The sequence below is a fragment of the Caenorhabditis elegans genome, chromosome II, assembly GCF_000002985.6.
Source record: "Caenorhabditis elegans chromosome II".
Classification (NCBI taxonomy): Eukaryota; Metazoa; Nematoda; class Chromadorea; order Rhabditida; family Rhabditidae; genus Caenorhabditis; species Caenorhabditis elegans.
Window position 1 is genome coordinate 8,249,357 of NC_003280.10, and position 26,924 is coordinate 8,276,280.

The following is a 26,924-nucleotide window of genomic DNA, read 5'->3' on the forward strand; positions in this document are numbered from 1 at the left end:
CTTGTTTTTCATTCTGCTGAAACATACATAGTTCTCGTACATACAGTTTTGTTTTCAAATTGTTGTCAGCTGAAACATATTTTCCTAAAGTTTAATTGTTTGATTTATCAGCAAATTTACCAAAATACTCAATCTACGTGCATCTATTTGTTGAGACTAGAACATTTTTAAAGGACACCCTGATTTCTATCATATTTTTTAAAAATTTCGTGTTTTTCACCTGATTAGAATTTATTTTCACGTAAATCTAGATTTTGTCTTTTTTTGCAGGTGGATGGCGTGGATGTTCCACTTAACATAAGCTTCACTATCTTTCGTTTTAGATTTTTTTTGGGTTTGAACCGTCTGTTTTTGTTCCAGATCCCTTATAGATATCTTTGATTACCAAGCATTGTGAAGTTTTAGAGGATCTAATCTTGATATGCTCCTTCAATTCAAATCACTTTTCCCTTCATTTTTCTCTATTCAAACAACCTATTTTTCTCTCTAATTCTCTCACTCAACTATATTTCTTATCAGCTTATCAGTGTCACCTTGACAACCGCCTCTTCTCTGCTCACCGCCAGACAAAGAGCAATTCATCGGATGTATGGCTAAAAATATAATTGTTTCTGTAATATGGCAGTTATTTTGGTTTTCTATTCTATTTCCTATTCTTCATGTCGGAATATTGGCTGTTAGAGGAGTTGTACCCAAACTTGGATACGATGAACGACTTTTTCCAAAGTGAGATTTTAATTTTGAAATTTCCAAATTCTTTTGAATCATTTTTTAGGAAACTTTTGACGAACGACCAGGCATTAAACCAGCATCGGATTAAAATTGCAGATGGAATTTTCAAAAATTTTACAAAATTGACAGCAACCCCCACAAGTGTAGAGATTCGAGTTGTTGCTTCAGATCGTGGAAATAATTTTCTTTATCAGGTTTTAAAATTTATAATTTAATTCCAGACATTCCCATTGCAGACAGTCATATTCTTACTAGAACAGCAATATGGAACGTTCAATTATAGTCTCAGTATTTGCAATGTGGAATCTAAAATATTCTCGGATCTTCTAAAATTTAATTCGATAGAAATTCCTGTATATACTGTGGGCGAAAGGAATGCAAATTCTCAAAAAGTACTGAATTCAACTCTAAACAAGGAAAATGAAGATTACTGGAAGTGCCTCGGAGCTGAAACACAGTCAAGGTGGGTAATGAAATCTATGAAGTTATTTCAAATGTTAACTTTCCAGGTATCTATTATTAATTGAAGATGATTCAATAATAATTCCACAATTCTCAAAGCTTCTACAATCGCTTGTGATAAAATTAGATTATCATGAAAGCATAGATTTTGTGAAGTTGTATCATCCGAATTATCTACGAAAACTTCCATCTTATGTTTTGGTATGGGACAAAGGATAAGTAAGATTGGAGTTAAAAAAAATACAATTTCAGATGGGTGCCTTATCGATTCTAATTTCATTTTTATCATGTTCAGCAATCAAATCACTTTTCAAATCTTATCCAATTTTAACATTCCTAATTCTTTCCATTGCCTGCTTCCTCGATCTCCGAACCCATGGATGCCAGGTAAGATCAGTTGATCTTGCGAACTGAAATATTAAAATGCTGTATTTCAGTTCCCAGCCGATTTTCGCTTCTACTTAACCGGTTCTGCATACATATCATATCCCGAATCATGTTGTACACCTGCTGTGATTTTTAGACAATCTTCCATTTCTAATATGCAAAATTATTTTAGAAGAACCGTCGCTTTCAATGGTTAGTTTGAAGTTTTAAACTTTTCAAGATTTTGAGAATCAATGGTTTAACGCTTAACTATAAGCTGCTATCAGAATTTTCTCTTCGCTAGAGAATTGATAAAATTTGAAATAATCAGTAGAACCTAAATATATTATTGAAAAGTCGGCACTATCACTTTTGAAAAAAAAAACTCTGTAAGGTTCTGTAAATCTAAACAACTTCAGTTTAGTTGACGAACATATTGGTTCGACTTTAGATTTCTCCTTGTTAGAGTTCTAATGTATAAAAATTAAATTTGAATTGTCATTCATCACTCGAAAAATTACACACCTTCTTGAGTTTCATGTTGTCTGCGAATATTCGATCTTTGAGCATTTTCGGTCAAACTTTTTTCGCTGAAAAGCATGTCAACAAAAAAGACAAAAAAACTGGCAGGCATCCAGACTCTTCTCATTTTGAAATGTTTTCAGGTCATGCAAAGGATCATATTCTAGATGAATCTCCATTCACGGGTCGACAATCAGATATCAACTACGTAACTCATATCGGATCATTCAGCTCTGTTCGTCAGAGATCTGTATTTTTATCGGAATTACGAGATATTTGAAGATGGAACCAACTTCCCGGAAATGATGATAGAATGAATTAGAAAGAACCTGCCATCTTCTCAATGACTTATGATTTGATTTTTGAAGGGTTCATGTCAATCATATCCTCCCTCCTCTATTATTTTTGCTCGTAAACCTCGTTTTTGAGGTGTCACGTGGTTTTAACTTTTATGACGGCGTAACTCGAACACGTGTTGATACTGAAGTTATTGTTATTAGATTTTTTCTTTTTTTCAATTTTCGAATAAAACTTAAAATTTTACTGGATTTTGTAAAGTTGACTGTAGTCAAAAAATCAAAAGAACAATATAGTTGGTTGTGCGAAAAATAACATCGGCAATTTTCAAAGGGATTCCTCTTCTATGTTTTGATTCCAGAAAGCTTTAATGGTTTTTGAAATTATTTTCTATTTTCTCCATTTGAATGTTGTGTTTTGTTCTTAGTTGATCCACAGGAAAACTACAGTAGCAAAGCTTTCCATATTTGCAAGCTTATGCAATATTCAGTTCTGGATATTTTGACCAAGAGGACTGTTGCAAGCCTATTGAATTGTAATATGATTTTTCTGTTTCCTTAAATTCTATAAGATAACTTACCAAAATCTCGAGAGGTATCTGAGCTCTACAAACCAACTCCACCCACCAAATTATTTGGTTGTCCGAGATATGATGGGTACACAGAACAGATACCAGTGATACACAGAACAACTGTCAGAACTTTTCAATATGCCAACTTTTTTCGACTTTCAAATTTTTTTGGTAGATTCATCCTTCATCCTCTTATTTCCTCGTTTTTTACAGTTTCAAGATACAATCTTTGCAACCGTTCGTTCCTCAATGCCTCATTTAATCTCGCACCACTTTTCTTCGTTTTCCCATCACCCCATACAGATTTCCTTTGTTCATTTTACCGCCAGGAAGAGATCTCTTTACGGGGTGTTTTAAGGGGCGTAGGCGGGGAAGGAGGGAGACTATGGTGGTGGTGATCAGGCCATTTTTACGGCTCTCGTTGAGCTGTCAAACTACTCGATTGCACTATCAAGTGGGATAGGGAAGCTGCTCCCGTTTGTGAGCACTTGTGTGTAGCCAATACACGAAAAAAGTTAGGATTTTGGATGAGTAAATAGAAAATGAGGTGATTTTGTCAATTAGGTCATTTTCGACACATTTCTCACTTGCTATGCATTTTCTAGTCATAGCAGCGTTTTCCCCAGTGGAGTAACTTTTTCGTGATTTCAATGGGTTACTGTAGATGTAGTAGACTCTAAAAATATAATAAATGCAACCTATTCATGTCAACTAAAAAAACTCGAACCACAGTAATCCCCCTATAACTTCAGTGCTAATTTTTTTCGATTTCAATTAATTTTAACGAAGTCTCTCGTCACTTATCATTAGTGGTTCAAGTTTAATATACCGTAGTTTTCCTGGATGTTTCCTTCTTCGGAGATTCCATACAGATTTTTACACTATCATTGCCGTTGAAAAAAACTATTTTTAGTACTCTGTTCTGATGATAAAGTCGCGGACATAAAAAATAAACCAGCAATGATTCACACTCCTCGAAAACTTTGTTCACTTTTTCAAAATTTTCAATTAGGTACTGTAGTTCTGAAATTGTGTGGTTCACGCAAGGCGCATTGCACACTTTTTTATTCTCTCCAATTTTTAGCGCGAAATTTTTTTTGTGAAAACAACTGAGGACCGTTTCCACTCGATTTTCCTTTCTGCCTACAAGCCAAATAAATTCATTTCTAGTATCTTTGTTTGCTGTAACTCATTTCTGCTTCTGAATTTCGTGGAATCTTTCCTATTTTACAAAAAAGAAATACGTTTATTTTTTCTAAACAATCTTTCAACAAAAAACCATCAGCCGAATTTTCTTTTAGTTTGTCGACGATTTTCTCTCCGCACCGATGTGTTTTTTATTGTTGTGAAATTGGAGTTTACGGTTTACGGTTTTCTGCGCTCCCCATTTCCACTTTCCGCATCAATTTCAATCTTCAATCAGTATTATTTACAGATACAAAAGAGTATGTTCCTCCAATCCGCCACCCTTGTCATCATAACGTTGCTACCATTATTCAGTGGACTTGAGGTGAGACGGAGGAGGTCCGTTGCTCCTTTTCTTGGCTCGGGTGGATCACAGCCAACCGGAATGCTCATTTCACCAGAGCTCTGGCATTGTGGAAGTGAAGGAAGTACGCGGAATTATACCTATCAGGCTACTGTTCGAGATTGTCCTTCTCTTGCAGGTAGCAATTTTCTTTTAATAAATTATTACGAAAAAGTTCTTAATTTAAAATTATTTTCAGCTGCTCTCAATCACTGCTGTGCGATTCACGACGACTGCTACGGTCAACAGAAGGGTCAAGAGAAATGCGATGAAGATTTTTGTGAATGCAATCGTGTTAGTAATTTTCAGAAATTTTTTAAAATGAAGTTCAATCGAAATAAGATTCAATTTCAAAATAAACTTTTTTCCAGATGGTAACCCGTTTGCCTACCGAAGAAGGTTACAAATGCCGTGCAGCAGCAGATGATGCATGTCTCATTCTCGCAGTGCTCGGCTGGTCCGCCTATGGTGATTCAAATTACACTGATCCTACGAAACCATCAGCAAATGTGTTGGTTACACCTGAGACAGTTCCGAAAATGGAGAGTGACTTCATGAATTTATATTCCAAGTGTCCTTATGCCAATAGTAAGTGGTCGAAACATTGTTTCAGTCTTTAATTATTCATTTTCCAGTAACCCTCGCTTCATGTGCTAATAATTTCGATCTCTGTGCCGTTGTTCATTCTGTGGATTTCTGCGCCAATGATCTTTGCCACTGTATGTTGGATGCTGCCGAATCAGACGATATTCACAAGAAAGAATGTTCCCCAGCAGTAGCTCATACTTGCAGAGCTGTTTTGAGACGTAAAAAAACCCTTTTATTCCATGAGAAATTAACATTTATTTACAGATTCGAGTGACGTGCTTGCTTCCCGAAGTGTCACCAGAAACTTCATTATCGTGAGTTTTCATTAGTTTTTTTTCTTAAGGAAATATTAATTTAAAAAGTAACAATTGAAATTTCTATATCTTGCAATTTTTCAGATCGCTCTTCTTGTTCTTGCCGCAGCCTCAGTTGGTTTCGGACTTTTCTTCATGTACACACGAGTTGCTGGAGAGAGAAAGAAGGTCGAAGAAGGCAAATATCTGCAAATTCACACTGTGGAGTCGGCCCGATCAGTCAACCCATTGCTGCTCAGCGCTGACTGATTTATTTCCAAAAATGTATCTAATTCTGCAAAAATTGTTCAATAATTTATAGCACCCGTCCTTCCGTTGTTTCTTTTTTTCCTTTTTTTCTCGTTTTCTTTCCTCAAAAATTCTTTATTGCCTCCAAAAGTAGAGTTTTATCGTCGAACTTACCTAACACTAATATCATTCTTAACAGCACGAGCTTGATTGTTACAGCAATTATTTTTTAAACAAATTCCGGGTTGGAGGGATTTGATTTCTCTCCCAGATTACAAATTTATTACGGCTAGTTTTATCCCTCAAAAATTCTGTTCAATAAATACTTCATTTTGCTCTTTCGAGCATTGAATCTAAATACAGAGTTGTACAAAAATAGCTACATAGAAAGGAATTTTGAGAAGAGTTAAACAAGGATATTTCAGATCAAGGGTGGGCGGCATTTGCCGTTCGGTAAATCGGCAAATTGCCGGTTTGCTGATTTGCCGGAAATTTTCAATTCCGGAAAACTGTCGATTTGCCAAAAATTTTCAATTCTGGCAAAGTGCCGGTTTGCCGATTTGCCGGAGATTTCAGCAAATTGCCGATTTGTCGTTTGCCGGATATCAGATTTGCCGGAAATGTTTCGGGATTTTGTATACGACGTAAACTCGTAAAAATGCCTTTTTGAAAATTTTCCCGTTTTCTTTATATTTTTTCATAGAATTGGCTTACTTTTCAAAATAGATGTAGGAACATTCATAGGATGCGTACAATATTGCCGATTGAAATTAAATTCTGTCATTTCCAAAAAAAAAGTGCAAAACCACACTTTGCCGAATTTTTTCGGCAAAAAAATCGTTTGCCGCTCACCCCTGTTTCAGACGATTCCATCTTTTATTTCATATAATAACTAGAGACTAGTTATTCCAATACTATCGAGCATCTTCCCTCTTGTTCTAAATATTTCAAACAGTTGAAATGCAATGGCCATGATGAGATTGTGGTGTCAGAATTAAGCGGATCGACGTAATCTCTCTCTTTTTCCGCACAAAACCATCATTTTTGTATGTACGTATGAACCCACACATGTTTTCTCTTCAAATTGGGAAAAAATGTTTAATTTTTCAAAAGAACAAACTATTATATTTCTTTTCACATATTTTTATTTCTTTTCACATACATATCTTCTACCATTTTGTTCCATAATTATACTTGTTCTTTTCTAAATCCCGTCGTTTCTTTTTCCTAGGGGAAAGTTTTGGTTAGATCATCGTTTGTACTTGTAGTTTGTTTAAATTGTTACACTATTTCAAACTTTGAAACTTCAGATAATTATTTTCTCTCAAAAATGTCTATATTGTTCCAGAGACTATGAACGCCTTCTGGTTGATGGCGTTTCTCTCATTAACTTCAATACACAAAGTGCATACTCAAACCGCCAACATTATAGAAATCCAAATACCGACGGTAGGCACTTTTCGTATTTTTGCCGTTCAACGGCATATGATGATGGTCTTAAAGTATTTGTTATAAATATTGAAACGATTCCAAAAATGAACCAATTATTATTATGTACCGTCCATTCGCGGAAAAGGGATATCCGGCCCTAAATTTTTTTTCTGTAGATTTGAATTTAAAATTCCATCAACTTCAGTTTTTATATCAAATGAACATATCTGTAAAATTTGGCACGTCCATTATGACTTAGATCGTGGCGAGACCCACTTCGAGAGAAAACGTGCGACTTGTCAAAAGGATCTTGCAAAGCTAATTCCCTGAAAGAAACGTTATATATTTTTTTCAGAATGCCCCACAATCCTCAACAAGTTGTTCGACAGTAAGGTCACTTTTCCCATTTTATCATTAACATTAAATCAAATTTAGGCAACATGGCTAGTGTGGTCAGATTGGTCAACTTGCTCAGATGAATGTGGATCGTGTGGAGTACAAATGAGAACTCGTACATGTTTGACAACAGACTCAACTTGCACTTGTTCAGGGTTTGTGTGTCTTATGATGTGCCTTATGTTTATTTTTGAAAGTTTAGTATAAGTTAACTAATTAGTTAATTATAGTACGCACTCTAACTGCAATTTAAAAAAATTCAAGTGTTTTGTTTGAAATTCAACTTCAACCACTTTCATTTTCATCAACTGAAAGTGGGTTAATTATTAGTGTTAGCCGAAAAGATTTCGATAGCTAAATCGTTTTTCTAACTCTGTTTCCTTCAAAAGACATAACATTGCACTCTCCCTGAAAAAATTGGCAAACACTTATGATGTTTAGTTATCAGTTTGTGAAAATGAACAAACTGATTCCGCAAATTCGCGGGACACAAATGATCAATTGCATGAGTCACCATGAAACGAATTAGGACATGCCACCCGCATAGTCGACTGCAGTTTGAACTTTTTTCTATGTTCTCACAACTTTGATCTACGAACTACCCTCGTTATTAACCTAAACATTACAGATCTTCCACTGGCGTTCAATACTGTAACCTGGACATCTGCAGGTATCCACGTACAACATGTTGCAATAATTTCCGAGTAACATCGTATCTTGGAAGATTTGCATGTCTTAATGCCACTGCTTTAGAAGGATGAAAACTTTTCTTTTTTTTGAGGGAATGGGATGTCTCATAAATGTTTCGATTGTTTTTCGCTATTTCCTCTTTTGATCTATTATTTTAAGTGTATATCATGTTTCCATGATTATTTGTAGAAGAAGAAAAATTGTAAAAACCCTAGCTTTTCTAATCAATTTGTTCCTAATCTGACTTTGAAACCTTTGCTCTGAACGGACTCTGGCTTGTCCAAAATTTGTTTTTAAAATTGTTAGAAGTCACAGTGGAAAAAATGTAATGCAAACTGAATGAGAGAATGCTGGAGAATCCTTCTAAAAGTTTTAAACATTCTAAGTTCTAAAGAAAGTTCAAACATAAAAACTATTCAAATAAAACCTGTAATACTTTACTGTATATCAGTTAAATTTTTTCAACGTCGGTATATCTGTTTCCATTATAGGGAAGATCACAAAAAAGTATTTTTAATTTTTGCAATTATTTTTTTTTCTTGAAAATTCACAACTTTTACAAGAGATTTTCAATTTCGTGTGAAAATAATTTAACATTGATACTTTATTGAGAGATCTTGAGTAATATTAGATAAGGAAAAATTAGTGAAATGAACTCAATATGGTTCAACAACATAGTTCTGTTCACTTTAATTCATTGAACTGGTCGAAGAGGATTATGAGCATAAACTACACATTTTACAACTTGTGTACTACAACCGAATCGTCATCGATACTTCCTTTTCCACTGTCTTTTTCAGCAAAATCCTTCTCCATTTTATCAATTTGAGAAGATTCCTCGAGCAGACGCGCGAGGACACTTGTCTCTTCAAATAACATATGTGGACGGTCGAGTGATTCTGATTGCTGAAAAATAAAAATAAAATAGAACATTGTTTTGTTGACATGAGAATGATGATGACATTAAAAGATTAAATTGACTCGTGAGGCTGATGGTCTATAGTCTTACTCACTTGAACAAAAAATACTGGATTCGCTTCTTCAATTCTTATGTTTGTTACAAATTGTTGTGGTGATTGTGGAACGGCGGTAGTTGAACTTGATTCTATTTCAGAAACTTCTGGAATCTTCTGATCAAGATCCAAATCCAAATTCATCATTGCAGCTGATGATTTTGATTTCTTCAATTTTAACTTCTCGGACAATCTTCTAATCGTTGCCATTGGTCCTGTTTCCTTTTTCTCACAGTTCTCACGTATCATTTTTTGAGCAGCTGTCTTGATTATCATATTCTTCCAAAGATCTTGGGGATCGAGTGTTGGTGACAACGGAGCTCCATTCACAAGAACGCGTCCTTCAGGGGTGTAACTGAAAACTTTTGGTAGATGATGTGAGTGAGTCTTTTTTCAAGCATTTTTCAAATAGGTTTGTCAAGTTGAAAGCCAACAATAGGAGTTATTTGAAACCGCTTCTGCATATTCATATTTTAGTTCAGAACGTTACAAGCTTTAATCGAACATTTCCAAAAGAATACCAACTTACGTTCTCGATTGGCTGCTCTTCTTCCTTGGTTCGTATAAACTACTCTGCCTTGCAGCAGCATAGAATTCAACAGAAGATTCAGCACCACTATTCATCATTCCAATCATTTTGTTCTAAAAACCGGAAATAATTGAACTTTTTCAGAAGAAACAGTGTATAGGTCAATTGGAAAGTGTTGGTAAAATACAAGAGAATAAAACTAAGAAGAGGCAAGTCAACGGCGGCGAAAAGAAAAATAAAACACGTCTTCTGATAGTAGCGAATCGTTTTTTTTTCTTGTCAAAAGATACTAATTCGGCGGAGAGGGGGAACTAGACAGATAGTGATATGATTTTCCAAGGAATTTATGAACGGTTTGCTTTTTACTAGATCGCTCTACGTTTACTCATCGATTCAAGCTTAAAACTTGATAAAATCTCAAAGTATTTGACTCGATTCGTGATAATTCAGATCGCAAAATTGAAAGTCAAATTGGAATCAGCTCTGTTCTTACTAGAGCGGCTTAAATAGTTACATTCGAAAAATAGATATTGACTTAATATTAGTCACTGAGTAAACAAAATCCTGAACATTAAAACAACTCATCAAATGGATAAAATTCGGAATGATGACAGGAACGGTTACTTTTATAGATGATAAATGACGACAGGTGTTTGGAAGAATTGGTGCAGACGTATCTCCAATATAGAGGCTACTCGTCGAGACCATGTCGACGCTCGACGTACTGTTCTGATGTTTTTGGCGAATTGATGCAAGGCAAGAAAACGGTGGGAGAAAGAGGTTGAAGAGGGGCAGAAGACGCTACTCGCGACGTCATCGAATTAGATTAACATTTGTCATGAATCATAGTCCACGTCACGAGCTGCTAAGTGATGGAATTGAATTGTGGGTAAAATTGAATGGGTCAAAAGAGAAATTGAATTTCTCGTGATATATTCTCTGACAATAGATAGTTTCCAGAAGATCGTTCCGTTCTCTTTTTTTTGGAAGAAATGTCATAAATAAGATTGATCTACGATTTTGATTTGCAGAAAAACGTGTCAACAAGTAGACAAACATTATAACAGATGATGATGACTATTTTGAAAACCACAACAATGGCTCGTCAAATTTGTTCGAAATTCCAAAAGTTATGAGTCATTGGAACGGTGGTGGAAACATTTGTAGAATGAGTAAAAGAGATAAGATATACTGTTTTTTTTTTGTGTTTTGTTTCATAAATACTTGAGATTGATAGAAACGGATTTGGAATTTTGATAGAAACGGAGATGCAGTTCTCTGATTTGACCTCTTTATGGGACAAACCAATTAGGGTTAGAATTACGATATAGTTTCTGAATATGAATCACGCAGATAACCAGCTCCGCACCAATGGGCTTGCCAAATTAGTTCAAGTTACGGTAAGATGAAGTCATAGTAAAATCTCGAAATATGGTAATTCCAGAAAGTAAATCTCACAAGATGTTTTTTTTTCAAGTCGAGTTTTAATGATGAAATTTTAAAAAAAATTTCTAAAGATTCGACTAGTTATGTTATTTTTATATCCAAAATTATTTTGACCCGGTAATTCAATTAGTAACGAAAATGAAAATGATATCACTCAAAAACATCAAATTATCCACATCTCCAGTCAGAATTTGTCAGACATTTAATCAAATTGTCAAGTTTTTGTTAAAAACTAGCGATATGTTGGGTAGAAATATTTGGGTAGAAAAATAAAGAAATATTTTGGCATATCAAAATAGAATCATTTGAATCTTTTTTCCTTCATTCCTCCAGTCTAACAGGCGCCAGTTGATCAGAATCAACATCTAGAAAATGAAAATTTTTTTTTAGAAAATAACTAATTTCCATCCCAGTGTCAGTGCAAATATTCAAAAATTGAAGATACATTTTATTTTTGATCAACTTTTAAAATTATGATGAGAATCAAAAAAATGAAGGGAAAAATGTTAAAAACTTTCTAAATTCACAAGAGTTTCCAGTTGAAAATCTGGAATTAGATGACAAAATCAGCTGACACAAAGACCACCAAGATGTACTGAAAACTGAATCATGCAACTTACCTGCACGTTTTATAGGAGAAACGTCATTTTAAGAGAATTAAATACAGGAAAAGAAGACATTTTGAGAAAATGACTGGAGAATTGGGTAATAAATGGAAACCACAAAGTGGAATGTTCTTTCTATGTGAACGATAAGAACGGGTTGAGCAATAAACTCTGCTGCAAATGCTTGATAATTCAAAAATTTTCATTTTTCACTACAAGCGAAAATAAGTAAAAAAAATTAACTTTTCATAATATTGGAACATGGTATTCACGGTAGTATTGTTTTGAAATAGAATTCGTTAAATAACAGTGAATCTCGGAATCAGAAAGAAAAGATAAAAAAATTTATTCGAGACCAAGACAGAAGTAGTATTTTTGTCAGTATCTTCCGTGTTTCAAAGAACAAAACACTAACAGAGAGAAAAAAAGCAGTTTGAAGATGATTGAACGAATAGACTGGGATTTTTACAGATTATGAACAGAAAAAAAGATAACGGTAACTTGAAAATTATTTATTTATAGCCGGTAACTTTATTTGGGATAATTTAAATTTATAGGCTGACTATCATTTGGCAACACATCAGAATCAATTTTCAAGTTCAAATATTTTCCTCCGCAGCACAAGGCACAATTCAATAAATTGGATCAATCAGATACTCATTCTTCGAATTAACTAAAATTAAAATAAAGAAAAACTCTGCATTTCACCACATTTGAAGACACAAGGTACAAAAAGAAAATTGTGATTTGTGTAGTGAGACTTGCTAAAGTACAAGTCGGAACTTTAATTATTAATGAAATATTTAAATTGAAGGATACATTTTGAATTTTCAACTTTCAATTTTCTCTCAAACTTTTCATCATTATTCGAAAGAATCTAATACATTTTTTAACATTTGATAAGCGCAAACGTTTAATTCTGATGTTTTCAAATAGTGTATGTACAATAATGCAAAAATGTAGTGCACGGACCCCAAAAGCATTGACTATCTTTTCTCATTGTCTACTAGAATATAATAGTTATTGATATACCGTATTTCTTCTAATTAAAATAGCATTTTCTAAATTTTCAGATAAAGAAGAGGTATACCCGCTCAGCTCTGTCAACGGACCCAATAACTTTCTTAACTCGCTAACAGGTGTATCTAGAAGACAAATGTTCGACTAACAAAGTTATCAGAAATATTTTTTCTTTCTTTTGCAATACTTTTCGTTGCAAAAAACCATTATTTGTTGAGTTACACAAAGTCACAAACATTTTACAAAAATCCACCAAAGTTTTTGAGAATCGTTCTGTTCTACCAGTCATAACCCAGAATCCATTGAACTTCGAAAAAAACGTTTTTTGAATTGAGGGTGAAAAATATTTTGCCACATTTTACCAATTTCAAGTTTTTTGATATTGTAATGTTTAGCCACGTTACATGCCGTTTTTGAACAAAAATCCAATTTTACCCATAAAACTCTTCATATCCAACGCAGAAAATTAAAATTTGGACGAAACATCGCACTTTTTAGTGCTCTATCAGGATCCATCAAAATTGCTTCAAAAATAATGTTCATCTTCAAAATCGTCCTCCGCTCTGAAAAATGAAATCGGACCTTTGCCTTTCGGAAAATGACCAAAAAATGAAATTGGGATATGCGGGTCGAAAAAAAAATTTTTAGAAAGCTGAGAACACGTTATTTACGAATTTCATGTTCATTTTTGATGAATTTCCGTTTCAAATGGCCTGAAATTAAAACATGAACCTAATTATATTCTCACGTGACACTTTTTCGCTAAACAACAACTGGGGATTCGATCAGTTTTGCATCTTTTTAAGCAAATAATAAATTTCACGTGAGAATCGAATCGGCGCCGTTTTAATTTCAGACCATTTGAAACGGAAATTCATCAAAAATGAACATGAAATTCGTAAATAACGTGTTCTCAGCTTTCTAAAAATTTTTTTTTCGACCCGCATATCCCAATTTCATTTTTTGGTCATTTTCCGAAAGGCAAAGGTCCGATTTCATTTTTCGGAGCGGAGGACGATTTTGAAGATGAACATTATTTTTGAAGCAATTTTGATGGATCCTGATAGAGCACTAAAAAGTGCGATGTTTCGTCCAAATTTTAATTTTCTGCGTTGGATATGAAGAGTTTTATGGGTAAAATTGTTTTTTTTTTAACGGTCTGTAACTTGGCTAAACATGACAATATCGAAAAACTTGAAATTGATAAAATGTGGCAAAATATTTTTTAGTTGTTTTTCAACAAATGTTTTTTTTCTGAAACTCAAACAATGTTCGATTATGGCGGATAAAACGGAAAAGTCTTTCCCAGTTATTGCATATGAATATCATCACTTTTGTACATCAAAACACTTCTTCGAACCTTTTAAATTTCAAGATTTCATCAGTTGAAGGTCATACAAGACAAATTGCAAGATATCAGAGACAAAAGTTTTTTATTACAACACCAGACATGTTACATCAGGAAACCGATATTTTCTAATACCTCACATACTTGTAGTTTGTACTTTTATTCAGAATCATAAAAGTTGAATTTTCAATTACGATTACCAGACTCTTCGTCTTTTTATTTTCTGAATTTTCTTATCAAGTGTCTTCAGTCACACATTTTGGCCTGTTCAAAGAGAAGAACCGCGTGTCTATCAAGTTCCTTCTACTGCACTCAGTTCGTCATGTACCTTAGAATTCGGGAAATTGAGAATTTGAAATATCAATGAGGCCAAATGATCAATTGAATTAGATTTGCACGTGTAGAGAAATGATCGAATCTGTCATTTGATACCATCATGAAATTAAGAAATATTTTCACTGATTCTGAAGATACCAAATACTGGAAAACAAACCAAATCTATCTGAAATGTAAATGTTTTAAAAATAAAGTTCCAACTTTTTTTTTCTAATTTAAAGCCTGGAAGGATAGGCGTTCATGAGTCGATGTATATGAAATGTCAGGAGTTTTCGGGTTGCAGTATGAAAAGTTACATTCATCAAAACCATCAAAGAAGAAGTTTTCTTGTAGACTAGTTTACTAATGATATTAAAGATCTTAAAGAAAATAACCAAACTTGGTTAGAACAAGCGACCTGTATAAGTTTTATACAGAACCGGATATTAGTGTTCTCAAAGTTCAGAAAAATGAATGGAATGACCAAAGCGGAGTGGAATTTAAAGAAAATAAATGTCTCATTTTTTGTCTTATAAATCATCCTGAAAAATCTTACTTAAAAGGAACCAGGCAGTTTGATTCAGCTTTCCTTAACACTTTTCTTTTTTCCATTGCTCTTGTGTTAAGAGGGAAGTCTGAAGAAAATTGGACTTTCACATAGAAACCGTACCTAAAATTTTTTCAATTCACATTTCCAAATACCGGCTACCTCTTGAAAGTTTTAGTTTTGGAATTATCTTAGAAAAAGCCAAAACTAATCGTTCGCCAAAATAAAAACGTCACTAGTCTCTCACTTCTGACATTTTTGTAAATACAATTCAGCCAATAAACCATTCAAATGAACTTTGCTTCTCCTTCTATCATCTGTTTCCTTATAAAATCTCGTCATTTCTTTTATTGCTTACTTGATCACATTTCGCTCCTTGATCCCTCTGTGTTTATCCATCTATCGATCGAGTGATCACCACATTTTCCCAATAAAAACACCTTTTCGAATACCTGAAACGTCGTCGAAACCGTTATCGTTGGGAGAATTTGATAAGGAATTTGATGCAATTTAGTGTTTTTTCGAAAGGCGGAGCTTCATTTTCAACCCACGTGTCGACGAAATCTCTTTCGGTTTTTGGCCGATCAAGACTATAAAGTGAGTTTCAGGACAATTGATTGTTCTTTAGTTACTGTAAATTGGTATCACTGTTATCACAAGTTATTTAATAATAAATATCTTATTTCTCTGATTCTTCTATTTTTTATTCTTACATCAGTTTTAGAAAGTGTTATGTTTTCAAAAACAATTTTATCTAGGTTAAAATAACCAGTTTTTCTAGATTTCCTCTATTACTGCCCTTTTATTTTTTTGAATTTCTATTTTATTATTTATATATGCTACAAATTTTCAATTTATGGGAAAACATACTTATAAAATTTCAGCCTCAAAATAATTATGGTTGCTCCATCTCGAAAGAAGTCGATTATTCATCATCATGATCACTCTGTAAGTTAAAATTTCAAGTTACTAAAATATTTAAATTATCCAAAAGGTTACGGAACGGTAGGCAGGCACATCCGATTTACATGCCTGCCTAGCGCCCGTGTTTTGAATTCAAATTGTTTGTTGAAAGTTCGGCTTGAAATTTAAAAGAATTTAAAGCCCCCCCCCCCCCCTTAGACATGAGGCAAGCTTATGTTACCTCCAATGCTCCAACATTAAAAGATGTTTTTAAAAATTAATCCAATTATTTTCAGCATGAATCAACACCTCAAAAAACTCACCATCATCGAGTGAAGCAGGCTGAACGTAAACGGACAGCAAGCATCAGTAAAGAAGATGGAATGGAATATAACAAAAGAGTTCGAAAGCTTCATAAGGCATTCTTAACCCATGGAGCCGAGTCCCCACATGTTGATGATAAACAGACTTCTGGAAGTAACAGTGATAGTGAGTTACTGTTCTAAAGACAATATAAATTTACGAAAATTATAACTTTTCAGCTGAAGCTCCACTTTTCGATCCGGATTGTGATCCAGAGAACCCAAAGAAATTGAAATTTTCTGATATTTCAAGTGCTGCATTTAACATTAAAAATGGAGTTCAAACAACACCATGTGTGGTAAGTTTTCGAAACAATTTTATATTTTACAATTTTTCTTTAATTCTAACTTTTCAGCGATCTCTTCAACTGTCATCCAAGTGTGAAATGGACCTTTATTTCAAAAAAGAATATCTGCAAGTGACAGGATCATTCAAAGAACGAGGAGCAAGATACGCTCTTTCAAAAATGGCTGAGCAATTCAAAAAAGCAGGAGTGATCGCTGCGAGCGCAGGAAATCATGCTCTAGCTCTCAGTTATCATGGACAACAAATGGGGATTCCAGTGACAGTGGTCATGCCTGTTATTGCTCCACTTATGAAAATTCAATTCTGCAGAAGCTTGGGAGCAACAGTTATTCTCAAGGGAGAGAGTATTGCAGTGGTTGGTTTTTTTTTTGCAAGGAAGGCAATAAAACTTGAACTTTCTCTAAATTTCAGGCCAAGGACTTTGCACTTCGTCACGCTAAAGAGAATCACTTAAAGTACATTAATGGTTATGATGCAATTGATATTCTTGCTGGACAAGGAACAATTGGACTTGAAATTCTTGATCAAGTTCCAGATGTTGATACAATTCTTGTACCAGTTGGAGGTGGTGGATTAATTGCTGGAATCGCAACAGCTGTTAAGACATTGAAGCCGGATGTTCATATTTATGTAAGCTCATTTCTCATAATTGCAAATTTTAAAGTAACCGTTCGAACTATTTCCATTTTAAAATGAATATTTTGTTTCTTTTTCAGGGAATTGAATCAGAAACCTGCCCATCGTTCACTGAAGCATATGAAGCTGGCCATATAATAACTTCCCAGGCCAAAGCGTCACTTGCTGATGGTCTCGCCGTTCCCACAGTCGGCGGAAATTCTTTGGAGACAGCAAAAGGCTTGGTTGATAAGGTTTGATAGTTGATAACTGGGTCATTACAACTGATAAGAAATGTTGCAGGTTATCACAGTGAAAGAAGAAAGCATTGCGCTGAGTATTTTAAGACTTTTGGAAGTTGAAAAGGCTGTTGTTGAAGGAGGAGGAGCTGTTGGATTAGCAGCTATTTTGGAAGGAAAAGTACCAGAATTGAAAGGAAAGAAAGTTGTTTCAATTCTTTCCGGTGGAAATATTGATACAACAGTACTTGGAAGATCAATTGAAAGAGGATTAGCTGTAGATGGAAGACTTGTTCGTTTAGAAGTTGTCGTATCAGATAGACCAGGAGGTATTGCTGAACTAACAACTACAATTGCTCATCTTGGAGCATCAATCAAAGATATTTTCCACGAAAGAGCATGGATCTCAACGGATGTATTCCACGTTAAAGTTAAGGTTGTGGCAGAAACTCGTGGAAAAGAGCACGTGGAGGAGATTGAGACTGCATTGAAGAAAATTTATGATAATGTTATACTTCATTGAACTCTCTATTTTCAAATATATTAAAATAAAACGATTTCACTGATGAATTTATGTATTGGAGCAGCATACTGTTACAGTGGGCTGAAAATAAATTATTTTTAACTTTTTTTTTTGGAAAAAACCAACTTACATTTACACTTTGCTGGCACGAATAATTATAGGGACACTGACTATAAGTAGTTGGTGTACATAGTTTCGGAGCACCATTGACAAGTAATGTCTTCCCGTTGATACAAATTAAAGAAGAAGCAAGGCGACAACATAAAAATTGGGATACTTGATTTGACGGTGCACATGAATATCCAATTGGACATGATGTGTCAAGTACAGCTGTGCAAGTACGAACTGCGTTATCCACTTCATTTTTGTAAGAATTCCAACCAGTCGGACATGAAAGGTTTTCCGGAATCGGGGTCGAACCTAAAATTCTAAATAGAAAAATCGCTAAGTTATGTGGATTTCAGTTGACGAGCCTATCTTTAATATATTTACCCGTTAAACAACACACATCTACGAACGGATCATCAGATGGTGCACAATCATAACCGGATGGGCAACTTGTGATAGCACTCGTGATTTCACAAGTATAAGTTTGACCAGCAATCTGTTGATAAACCGGTCGCCCATCAGCGCATCCGATCGTTGATCCAGTTGACCCTTGTCCACAGCAAACATATGTTGCTAGAAGTACTGATAGCTGGCACGTGTACCCGGCCTGAAAGTTGTTTTTTTTTTGTTTCAATCAGAATAAAATAAGATACCGATGAGCATTGTGTTCCGGGTGTTGTGCACATCTCGAGAGCTCCATTTGTAATAAGTGCAATTTGGTTGTTAGAGCAAATTCTCTGCGAGCTTGAGGATCTGCAACATATGAATGCAGAGTTGAGAGTACTTTGCATACACGATGAACCAGATGGACACGTGGATACAGAAGGACTACAGGATACCTAAACATTATTTGGTATTAAGATTGGGAAGTTTTAAGTTCTACAACCAACCGTTCCTCCATTTGAACCAACTGCTGGTGTGAAATCAGATGGGCAAGATGAAGTTGATATTGAAGAGGAACAACATAGAAAAGTGGAAGCAACATTAGAAGATTGTACACATTGATATCCAGTTATACAATTAGTCGGATTATTTTGTGAGCATTCTACATATCCTATCGTGGATGGTTGAGAAACTGCATTATTTGGGCATATTGGTGTAACACCAGAAGGTTGAGAACAACATATTAAAACTCCTTGACCATTTGCAGCAGTGACACATATCGAACTGAAAACAGAGTTGATTTTTAGAAGTTACAACTTTCAATTTAATCAAAATCTTTATCAGCAAAAAGTTACAAAAAAAAACCGAAAAGGTTGGTTAAATTTTTATATTCGAACGCTAATGGGATGATGCAAGTGAATTTCTCGTCATTTCTCGACAAATATTTTGCAATGCAAGTGTGCGGAGAAATGACATGAAATGTCGTGAAATTAGCAATTTCTCCGCAATTTTTCCGCATTTCTCGACAATTCCCGACATGCGAAAAATACTCATTTTTCGTCAAAAACCACGTCATTGGTTCACGGCTTTACCTTCTCAGACTTTCACAATATTTTATTTTTCCTATTTTACACTACTTTCAACAAACGCGAAGTCTGTGAAGGTAAAGTCGTGAACTAATGACGTGGTTCTGACGAAAAATGAGTTTTTCGCATGTCGGGAATTGTCGAGAAACGCGGAAAAATTGCGGAGAAATTGCGAATTTCACGACATTTCATGTCATTTCTCCGCACACTTGCATTGCAAAAAATTTGTCGAGAAATGACGAGAAATTCACTTGCATCATCCCATAACAGTATTTAGATACAAACAATCTAAACTTTATAAGAATTTTAAACAATATCACCTAACTTCGTCGGTCAACTTCCAAGATTATGGTAACTGAGAACAAAACATTTGAGAAATGTTTGAAAAGATTTACTATGATATTTGTTCATTTTTAGAACATTTTTAATTTAAAAAAATTTAGAAATCACCTTGCTGGACAATCAGTATTTGATCCAACAGATGTACAAAATAAATTAGTTCCACCATTTGAAACTAACGGATTTGCATTATTCGGACATGTGAACCTTGGTTGTTGCGCACAAATGAAAGAGAAATAGAAGGATAGAATGAAAAGAATCTTGTCGTACATTTCTGTATGAGCCGCCCGTAGTGGAGCATGTTTGGGAAACAGAGGAGCATAGAGTGACCAGGAGCACACTACCTGAACGCAAATATAAATCGCCCGTCACTCCCATTTTGTTTGCATTGTTATTATCGGGGTATATGACTATTATCGTGTTAAAACAGGTGTGTAGACATTTTTTCCTGAATTTTTCATTCGTGCTCTGTTGAATGGATTTAGGACAGATATAATTACAGATTCAAAGTATCTTATGCATAGATAAGTGGAATGGATTTATAAAAAACACTCGCAAATCTATAAAAAACACTCGCAACTTCCTAACTCAGGAAGAAATATGTATGGGAAACGATGACTAACATTCTCCAATGGTAGAACAATAATTTTTCGGAAATTTCAGGTAACCAAAGAACATGAAGTCCTGGAAGTAAAAAAATAATTCGTCCCCATTCGGATTTATACAAAACATTTCTTCAAGTTCTTCCCGTTATCTCAATAATATTCTGAATCCTATTAAGCGTCAAGAGCAGCTTTACGTGTTATAAGTGGTTTGATGTCAATTGCATACTCACCCGAATTCGCAACTACCGTAGGAAGCTCTAGTAGAAGTGAAGAAAAGAGCGAAAACGTCATCGTCTATTTTGAGAGATTTATTTTTCAAGTCGTTTAGTTTTCTTTTTTCTCCACAGAATGTTGAAATTTTATTCAACATTGCTATTTAATTGTTTAATTTTTATGTCGAAAACAATTTTAATCGGCTATATCTAAAATCGTGGCGAGACCCTCTAAAAATTTTATTTATGTTCCTTTGTTACAAAAGTGCGGGAAACTTTAAACTCTGAATTATTCGAAACGTCCCACATGTTTTTCTTCTGTGAATTTTGTGTTTGTTGACCGATTTTTGATGCAACTCTTATCATTTTTGATTATATTTATCAGGGAACTTGGTTGTCCGTGCACTTTTTCGTCTCAAATACAAAATCTCACGGCGTGACGGACAATTTCGCGAAGCATTTTGGTCTCGGCCCAATTTTCCTTCTTTCTTTTTTCTTCAAACGCATAACCATAAAAACTCCATTAGCCCAGGGAAAAGTATTGCAGCATAAATTGTGCAAACTCCCAGTATTGGTCAATTAACTGTGCGAGCAACGGTGCATTTTTCAGGACCGCCCAAATGGTTTACGGGCTTGGCGAGGCGCTGAAGAATCTTAACAGTTACTGCCAAGAGAGAACTACTCGCATTCGAAACTCTTTGTCTCCGTCCAGTATGTTTTTTTGTCATTTCTATTAAAAGTTAAATATCTTCTCAATCACTTGACTCGTTTGAATATAATTGAATTTGAAGGGCCTTCGATGAGTGAGGCGACAGCGACAGGAAGCAGTAGCAGCTCAAGAGCATCCACTACTATTCCTTCAACGCCTAACATGGATGTGACACCGACTGTGGAGGATCCACGCCAGAATGACAATAACGGTAAATTGAAGAAAACTTTCAGCTGTAAACTTTTATAAAGCTTCAGGAATGACACGTGACGAATTCCGTCAATACGGAAAGGAAACAGTTGATTATATTGTGGATTACTTGGAAAACATTCAAAAGCGACGAGTTGTTCCTGCTATTGAGCCCGGATACCTGAAAGATCTGATTCCATCGGAAGCACCAAACACTCCGGAATCATTTGAATCTGTAATGGAAGACTTTGAAAAGCTCATCATGCCAGGAATAACTCATTGGCAACATCCGAGATTTCATGCTTACTTTCCTGCTGGAAATTCATTCCCATCGATTATCGCTGATATGCTGAGTGATGCAATTGGATGTGTTGGATTCTCTTGGGTACTGTATTAAAAAAAACAAATAGCTGACATTTTTTGTATGTTTTTCAGGCGGCTTGTCCAGCAATGACGGAACTTGAACTTATTATGCTTGATTGGTTCGGAAAAATGATTGGACTCCCAGCAGAGTTTCTTCCATTGACTGAGAACGGTAAAGGTGGTGGAGTAATCCAATCAAGTGCTTCAGAATGCAACTTCGTTACACTTTTGGCAGCAAGATTTGAAGTGATGAAAGAACTTCGTCAGAGATTCCCGTTCGTAGAGGAAGGGCTTTTGCTGTCAAAGCTTATAGCTTATTGCTCAAAGGAAGCCCATTCTTCCGTTGAGAAAGCTTGCATGATTGGAATGGTAAAACTACGAATTTTGGAGACGGATTCGAAATTCCGTCTGCGTGGAGATACTCTCAGAAATGCGATCCAAGAAGACAGAAACCTAGGACTGATCCCATTCTTCGTTTCCACGACTCTTGGAACCACTTCCTGTTGCTCGTTTGATGTACTATCCGAAATTGGTCCAATCTGCAAAGAAAACGAGCTATGGCTTCATGTTGATGCTGCCTATTCCGGTTCGGCGTTCATTTGTCCCGAATTCCGTCCTCTGATGAATGGTATTGAATATGCAATGTCTTTCAATACTAACCCCAACAAATGGCTTCTTATCAACTTTGATTGCAGTACAATGTGGTAAGAACTAATCTTCTGAATTCGAAACAAAGCTTAACATTTTAGGGTACGTGATCGTTTCAAACTCACACAGGCTCTTGTCGTAGATCCTCTCTACCTGCAGCACAGCTGGATGGGTACTGAATTCGCACTTTTTCAAACAATTCATTTCTCTGTTTTAGATAAGTCTATCGACTATCGTCATTGGGGAATTCCTCTTAGTCGAAGATTCAGATCTCTCAAATTGTGGTTTGTCATTCGAATGTATGGAATTGATGGACTGCAAAAGTATATTCGTGAGCACGTGAGATTGGCTAAAAAGATGGAGACACTTCTGAGAGCGGACGCCAAGTTTGAAATCGTCAACGAGGTTATCATGGGACTTGTGTGTTTCAGAATGAAGGTGAGTACAGTATTTAAAAATTTACTCCTAATTTCGCGGGAGTTTCCGCCTTTGATAACGGCATGTGATGTTCACGTGACAATGTTCATTATAGATGTCTGACTGTAAAACAAAAAGAATAATAAGAACAAAAATTCTAATTTTAATTTTCAGGGTGATGATGAGCTCAACCAAACCCTTTTGACTCGTCTCAACGCTTCTGGGCGGATTCACATGGTTCCCGCATCACTGGGCGATCGTTTTGTGATCCGCTTCTGTGTATGTGCCGAAAATGCAACAGATAAAGACATTGAGGTCGCCTACGAAATTATTGCACAAGCCACTCAACATGTTCTTCGTAAGATACTTAATTGAAAAGAAGACGCCTATAAGAACGTTTTTCAGACGACAGTGTAAAAGCTGTGATCGCTGAGGAAGATGAAGAAGCTGTGGCTCTAGAGGAGATGGTTGCTGATTTGAACATTACTGAAACTCCTGAAAAGTGTCTTACTCGACAGAACTCGGCAAATGCAGCTGAGAGTGGTCAAAAGTTGGAGAGGCAACTATCGAAAGAAGAGATTCTAGCTCAAAAACAACACGAGAGCCTTGCGAAGAAGAGGTATACACCTCAACCGCTTGATCTTGCACTTGCACCCGATTCAGATCCGGAACTTTCACCTTGCTCCCCACAGATATTGGTTTCGTAATGTGATTCGTATACATTTTAGTTCCATTGATTTTTAATTTATTGCATGTCACTACTACATTATTGTTATTCTAGTATTCACAATTTATTTAATTTATATATTTTAATGCATGGATTTTGTCCACCACTAACTCATTAATGTATTCATTTTTCGATTTCCTGTGAATTGCTTCGGTTTTGTTAAATGAATCGGTCGCCATGATATATATGTTTTTAACAGATCCTTCCTAGTTCGTATGGTTTCGGATCCCAAATGCTACAATCCGAAAATTGTTAGACATCTCAACATGGCCAACCATCGTAAAATGAGTCAAGATCTTTACCGAGACAGAACTTTGATGTAAGTACCAGTTAATCTCATAAGATTTGAAGCAATAATCTATGTTTCAGGCAAACTATTTCGCATTCTCAACGTCCGAATCGTTTATCACAATCACCAGGTTCCGCGGGATCAGCGTTTTTCGATGACGATGATGATCGTATTGTAGCCGATGTGCAAACTGGATTGCAAACCCCAATATAATAACATTAAACAATTTAATTATAAAGGAAATATAGAGAAGTAGATGGGATAATTATCACAATAAAGATGGAATAAAAAGGAAGTGGATCCAATAGAACAGTGTGCTGATGTTTTTTCAGAAATTAGAACGGATACTTTTCTTTTGTAGATTTTTTGTCACTTTGAAACGCATCATCAAACATTTTTTGCGTCTCCGCGTCGAACTCCAGCATTGGTTGGGGTTTAGACTTCCTTCTATGAATGGAGTCGAGTGAGGCATTAGCTGTAAAAAAAAAGATATTGGTGAATCTGAAAAATTAAACTAACTTTTTGTTTTCGAAATAGAAGATGTTGATATCTGAAACTCCATCTGTTGCGAAGTTCTATTTTTTGAAGGAGTCCTTTCAGAGAATGATTCAATATTCATCTCGTTTCCTTTCGATTCTTGGCGGAAGAATGTTGGATCCTTGAATAGTGAAGTTGAAGGCTCTTGAAAACTTGTATTTGGAGCAGTGATTGTTTTGGAAAAATCAATTTTCGATGCTCCGCGTGCTATATAATCATCAATGTCGAACTGCTTTGTTGCAAAATCTTCCTCTTCTCCATCTGAACTGATACGATTTCCAACGGCCGTTGATTCCGGACCTTTGATAGTGCTTGGCATAGTGATTCGATCACTGGATTTAAAGACATCTTCGCTGATTGGAGAAGATCTGAATAATGGCGGTGGAATCAATGTCTTTTTCATTTTAGTATCCAGCCAATTCTTCGCAATAGCAACATCAATTTTCATAAGTTTTGAATTTGTGAAAAGAGTTTGGTCCATTTGAACTGTTGTCGCGTTTTGAGGATGTTGGATTCTTGAGAGGTCATGCATGAGAGATGTTTCGGCTTTCTCCGTTTCTGGTACAATTTCATCATCATCATTTTCGTTACGTTTCTTAGGATCTTGTTGAGCCCATGAGGTGCTCATGTTCATAATTCGAGTTTGCGGTTTCTCTTTAATAAGCATTTTTTGAGGGTTTTTCTGAAAAAAAAAAAGTGGATACAATTCGTTTTGAACAACAAACATACCAAATTTTTAACGCTTCTCTCAAGCAACATTAATGCTACTTCGGAATATGAATTCTTCGAATCATCTCTCAACGGCAATGAGGCGATTGCCGATCCTATTCGGACTCGCATTCCAGCTCCGGCACCATCTCTGCAAAATGAATAAAGTTGATAAATTTGAAAATACATCAACACTAACGAGCTGCTCATAAAAGGTATCGAATTCTTCCAGTTATCATCATCGTCAGAATCTTTCAAGTATTGTGGACTTGGTGTCAAAAGTTTCGGAGTACTGTGATGAGAAGATGTACATTTACTACCTCTAGATGGGGCGCGATCATCTGAAATAATTAAATATAAAAAAAATAAAAATAAAAATTATGAATACCGTTGAGATAAGGCGATTTAGAAGATCTTGAGACATTGGAATGACGCGAGCTGGTAGATTTCTCATGGACTTCTTCATCACTGGAGCTTTTTTCTTTTTGGTGTAGCCGTGATTCTGTTCTATTTTTATTATGCTGAATTGGTGTTTTCTGACTTCTCCGTCGTTTTGTTTGTTTATTATATATTTCTTCTTCTTCTTCCTCCTCACTGATTTCCGAATCAACTGATTCTCTTTCAATCATTTGTTTCCGTCGCTTTTTTAAATATTTTTCTTTGTTCAGCTGTCTAGAACCGTCTCCTTTATCCACTTCATAGTCGCCTTCTGCCAGTCGCCAACGATCCTCTCGATAATATTCAGGATGTGAGGATACTCCATAGTGTCTATTTGATGGTCCGGGCTGATCATCATAGTCATCCTCAAAATGATCTTGCTCTGGAGCTCTGTAACCATTTGGAACGCCAAGGTTGTAAACAGTCTGTCTGATTTGATCGCGCATCAGATGGTTCCGATTGGGATAATATCCCATAGATTCTTTTCGACGACCCTTATATAACATCCTTTTGATAACATCCTCCGTATGCCGAATTCGATCTTCGTCGATAGGAGGCCGAGCTGCTTCTGAGTACTTTGCATTCAAAAACATGCCCCTTCTAGGAATGGGACGACCTCTGTCGTCTGTCAGGATATCAGGTGATCGTTCTCTTCTAGAATATTGTGATTTATGATATATTTGAGGACAATGGCTAGACGGAGGAGGAGGATCCCACTCACGTATATCTGAAAATGAAACATTGAAAATAAAACTAAAAATCAGAAGACTCGCCTTCAGGTTGAGACTCTACATGTTGTAGGCAGCTATTCCAGCGTTTGAAATTATTGAACCTAGCTACAGGCATCAAATCAGATCCACTCGATCGCCGAATTGAAGGTTGCATAATTAGATAATCTTCCGCTACTTCTGGATATCTGCTCATTTGACCATGTAGACTTGTCCGATTCGCTCCACCAGCAGACAGTCTCGTTTTCCAAGACTTGGACTTCGGTACTCGACGATTCATCACTGAAAAATGAATATTGTTTATAGAAAATGATTGAAAACGTTCAAACATTGAGATCGATTAATATCACATCGCCAAATTAAAATTAAAAGTTTTGAAATCAGACCCGCAACTCACGTGAATTCACCAAAACATTTAAGTTACGTAAATGCAATTCTTGAAAACGCACATATGAAATGAGAGCAACCGTAACCTGACTCCGTGCCGAGACCAATGAGTGAAATTATGTGAAAAAAAAGATATTTAAATCACGCGCCCTTT

General features: G+C 35.5%; 8 protein-coding genes and 5 non-coding genes across 14 annotated transcripts; 8 read left to right on the plus strand and 5 right to left on the minus strand.

Annotated features, from left to right (window-relative positions):
* The first annotated feature begins 517 nt into the window (after positions 1 to 517).
* On the plus strand, positions 518 to 2,624 carry F35C11.4 (uncharacterized protein). The gene is made up of 7 exons (NM_063337.6): positions 518 to 726; positions 776 to 926; positions 969 to 1,195; positions 1,242 to 1,395; positions 1,447 to 1,581; positions 1,632 to 1,773; positions 2,226 to 2,624. The coding sequence occupies exons 1-7, from the start codon at positions 590 to 592 to the stop codon at positions 2,360 to 2,362; spliced, it is 1,083 nt and encodes a 360-aa protein (NP_495738.1). The 5' UTR covers positions 518 to 589; the 3' UTR covers positions 2,363 to 2,624.
* Positions 2,625 to 3,345: 721 nt separating this feature from the next.
* F35C11.11 lies at positions 3,346 to 3,412 on the minus strand. The gene has a single exon (NR_051428.1). It is a non-coding gene; the product is annotated as an Unclassified non-coding RNA F35C11.11 (non-coding RNA).
* Positions 3,346 to 3,412, plus strand: F35C11.13. The gene has a single exon (NR_051427.1). It is a non-coding gene; the product is annotated as an Unclassified non-coding RNA F35C11.13 (non-coding RNA).
* Positions 3,413 to 4,387: 975 nt separating this feature from the next.
* F35C11.5 (Phospholipase A2) lies at positions 4,388 to 5,963 on the plus strand. The gene is made up of 6 exons (NM_063338.7): positions 4,388 to 4,617; positions 4,678 to 4,772; positions 4,850 to 5,066; positions 5,114 to 5,284; positions 5,331 to 5,380; positions 5,465 to 5,963. The coding sequence occupies exons 1-6, from the start codon at positions 4,398 to 4,400 to the stop codon at positions 5,627 to 5,629; spliced, it is 918 nt and encodes a 305-aa protein (NP_495739.2). The 5' UTR covers positions 4,388 to 4,397; the 3' UTR covers positions 5,630 to 5,963.
* Positions 5,964 to 6,566: 603 nt separating this feature from the next.
* Positions 6,567 to 6,625, plus strand: F35C11.10. Its single transcript, NR_051429.1, has one exon. It is a non-coding gene; the product is annotated as an Unclassified non-coding RNA F35C11.10 (non-coding RNA).
* F35C11.12 lies at positions 6,567 to 6,625 on the minus strand. The gene has a single exon (NR_051430.1). It is a non-coding gene; the product is annotated as an Unclassified non-coding RNA F35C11.12 (non-coding RNA).
* A 331-nt stretch (positions 6,626 to 6,956) lies between these two features.
* F35C11.7 (Thrombospondin type 1 domain protein) lies at positions 6,957 to 8,249 on the plus strand. The gene is made up of 4 exons (NM_182265.4): positions 6,957 to 7,057; positions 7,395 to 7,427; positions 7,475 to 7,590; positions 8,064 to 8,249. Exons 1-4 carry the CDS (start codon positions 6,962 to 6,964, stop codon positions 8,194 to 8,196), a joined length of 378 nt encoding a protein of 125 aa, NP_872065.1. The 5' UTR covers positions 6,957 to 6,961; the 3' UTR covers positions 8,197 to 8,249.
* Positions 8,250 to 8,717: 468 nt separating this feature from the next.
* F35C11.6 (uncharacterized protein) lies at positions 8,718 to 9,854 on the minus strand. Its single transcript, NM_063339.4, has 3 exons — positions 9,668 to 9,854; positions 9,139 to 9,493; positions 8,718 to 9,031 (listed from the first exon to the last, which is right to left on the minus strand). The coding sequence occupies exons 1-3, from the start codon at positions 9,772 to 9,774 to the stop codon at positions 8,864 to 8,866; spliced, it is 630 nt and encodes a 209-aa protein (NP_495740.1). The 5' UTR covers positions 9,775 to 9,854; the 3' UTR covers positions 8,718 to 8,863.
* A 5,978-nt stretch (positions 9,855 to 15,832) lies between these two features.
* srdh-1 (L-serine deaminase) lies at positions 15,833 to 18,004 on the plus strand. Its single transcript, NM_063340.5, has 7 exons — positions 15,833 to 15,896; positions 16,148 to 16,340; positions 16,394 to 16,512; positions 16,570 to 16,875; positions 16,932 to 17,150; positions 17,237 to 17,389; positions 17,439 to 18,004. The coding sequence occupies exons 1-7, from the start codon at positions 15,846 to 15,848 to the stop codon at positions 17,895 to 17,897; spliced, it is 1,500 nt and encodes a 499-aa protein (NP_495741.2). The 5' UTR covers positions 15,833 to 15,845; the 3' UTR covers positions 17,898 to 18,004.
* Positions 17,872 to 20,095, minus strand: K01C8.2 (CC domain-containing protein). Its single transcript, NM_063341.9, has 6 exons — positions 19,925 to 20,095; positions 18,896 to 19,172; positions 18,659 to 18,844; positions 18,390 to 18,612; positions 18,028 to 18,317; positions 17,872 to 17,978 (listed from the first exon to the last, which is right to left on the minus strand). Exons 1-6 carry the CDS (start codon positions 20,083 to 20,085, stop codon positions 17,946 to 17,948), a joined length of 1,170 nt encoding a protein of 389 aa, NP_495742.1. The 5' UTR covers positions 20,086 to 20,095; the 3' UTR covers positions 17,872 to 17,945.
* Positions 20,096 to 20,853: 758 nt separating this feature from the next.
* K01C8.11 lies at positions 20,854 to 20,991 on the plus strand. Its single transcript, NR_051431.1, has one exon. It is a non-coding gene; the product is annotated as an Unclassified non-coding RNA K01C8.11 (non-coding RNA).
* A 249-nt stretch (positions 20,992 to 21,240) lies between these two features.
* On the plus strand, positions 21,241 to 24,259 carry tdc-1 (Tyrosine decarboxylase; the record flags this gene model as incomplete). Of its 2 annotated transcripts, NM_063342.6 has the most annotated exons (10): positions 21,251 to 21,341; positions 21,422 to 21,550; positions 21,591 to 21,913; positions 21,964 to 22,595; positions 22,641 to 22,711; positions 22,757 to 22,977; positions 23,131 to 23,314; positions 23,362 to 23,575; positions 23,883 to 24,002; positions 24,053 to 24,259. In NM_063342.6, 10 exons carry the CDS (start codon positions 21,251 to 21,253, stop codon positions 24,183 to 24,185), a joined length of 2,118 nt encoding a protein of 705 aa, NP_495743.1. In that variant the 3' UTR covers positions 24,186 to 24,259. The 2 variants fall into 2 exon arrangements, with proteins under 2 accessions (NP_495744.1, NP_495743.1); NM_063343.4 differs by lacking the exons at positions 23,883 to 24,002; positions 24,053 to 24,259 and having other exon boundaries at positions 21,241 to 21,341; positions 23,362 to 23,863.
* Positions 24,187 to 26,875, minus strand: gei-14 (GEX Interacting protein). Its single transcript, NM_063344.4, has 7 exons — positions 26,781 to 26,875; positions 26,429 to 26,665; positions 25,606 to 26,382; positions 25,417 to 25,558; positions 25,239 to 25,368; positions 24,492 to 25,191; positions 24,187 to 24,447 (listed from the first exon to the last, which is right to left on the minus strand). Exons 2-7 carry the CDS (start codon positions 26,661 to 26,663, stop codon positions 24,308 to 24,310), a joined length of 2,124 nt encoding a protein of 707 aa, NP_495745.2. The 5' UTR covers positions 26,664 to 26,665; positions 26,781 to 26,875; the 3' UTR covers positions 24,187 to 24,307.
* Between the last annotated feature and the right edge of the window lie 49 nt (positions 26,876 to 26,924).

Bases quoted from the DNA above. Each gene is read 5' to 3' on its own strand.
- F35C11.4 (NM_063337.6), top strand. From the start codon at position 590: ATGGCTAAAAATATAATTGTTTCTGTAATATGGCAGTTATTTTGGTTT. The intron at 1,582-1,631 runs GTAAGATCAGTT...GCTGTATTTCAG, and splicing joins TCCGAACCCATGGATGCCAG to TTCCCAGCCGATTTTCGCTT. The intron at 1,774-2,225 runs GTTAGTTTGAAG...AAATGTTTTCAG, and splicing joins AAGAACCGTCGCTTTCAATG to GTCATGCAAAGGATCATATT.
- srdh-1 (NM_063340.5), top strand. From the start codon at position 15,846: ATGGTTGCTCCATCTCGAAAGAAGTCGATTATTCATCATCATGATCAC. The intron at 16,341-16,393 runs GTGAGTTACTGT...ATAACTTTTCAG, and splicing joins TTCTGGAAGTAACAGTGATA to CTGAAGCTCCACTTTTCGAT. The intron at 16,876-16,931 runs GTTGGTTTTTTT...TCTAAATTTCAG, and splicing joins AGGGAGAGAGTATTGCAGTG to GCCAAGGACTTTGCACTTCG.
- F35C11.7 (NM_182265.4), top strand. From the start codon at position 6,962: ATGAACGCCTTCTGGTTGATGGCGTTTCTCTCATTAACTTCAATACAC. The intron at 7,428-7,474 runs GTAAGGTCACTT...AATCAAATTTAG, and splicing joins CCTCAACAAGTTGTTCGACA to GCAACATGGCTAGTGTGGTC. The intron at 7,591-8,063 runs GTTTGTGTGTCT...TAAACATTACAG, and splicing joins TCAACTTGCACTTGTTCAGG to ATCTTCCACTGGCGTTCAAT.
- K01C8.2 (NM_063341.9), bottom strand. From the start codon at position 20,085: ATGTACGACAAGATTCTTTTCATTCTATCCTTCTATTTCTCTTTCATT. The intron at 18,845-18,895 runs GTTGGTTGTAGA...AATAATGTTTAG, and splicing joins TTGGTTCAAATGGAGGAACG to GTATCCTGTAGTCCTTCTGT. The intron at 18,318-18,389 runs GTAAATATATTA...TTAGAATTTTAG, and splicing joins AGATGTGTGTTGTTTAACGG to GTTCGACCCCGATTCCGGAA.
- F35C11.5 (NM_063338.7), top strand. From the start codon at position 4,398: ATGTTCCTCCAATCCGCCACCCTTGTCATCATAACGTTGCTACCATTA. The intron at 4,618-4,677 runs GTAGCAATTTTC...AATTATTTTCAG, and splicing joins AGATTGTCCTTCTCTTGCAG to CTGCTCTCAATCACTGCTGT. The intron at 5,381-5,464 runs GTGAGTTTTCAT...GCAATTTTTCAG, and splicing joins TCACCAGAAACTTCATTATC to ATCGCTCTTCTTGTTCTTGC.
- gei-14 (NM_063344.4), bottom strand. From the start codon at position 26,663: ATGAATCGTCGAGTACCGAAGTCCAAGTCTTGGAAAACGAGACTGTCT. The intron at 25,192-25,238 runs GTATGTTTGTTG...TTTTTTTTTCAG, and splicing joins AGAGAAGCGTTAAAAATTTG to AAAAACCCTCAAAAAATGCT. The intron at 24,448-24,491 runs GTTAGTTTAATT...TTTTTTTTACAG, and splicing joins TTCTATTTCGAAAACAAAAA to CTAATGCCTCACTCGACTCC.
- F35C11.6 (NM_063339.4), bottom strand. From the start codon at position 9,774: ATGATTGGAATGATGAATAGTGGTGCTGAATCTTCTGTTGAATTCTAT. The intron at 9,494-9,667 runs GTAAGTTGGTAT...AAAAGTTTTCAG, and splicing joins AAGAGCAGCCAATCGAGAAC to TTACACCCCTGAAGGACGCG. The intron at 9,032-9,138 runs GTGAGTAAGACT...TTTATTTTTCAG, and splicing joins ATCCAGTATTTTTTGTTCAA to CAATCAGAATCACTCGACCG.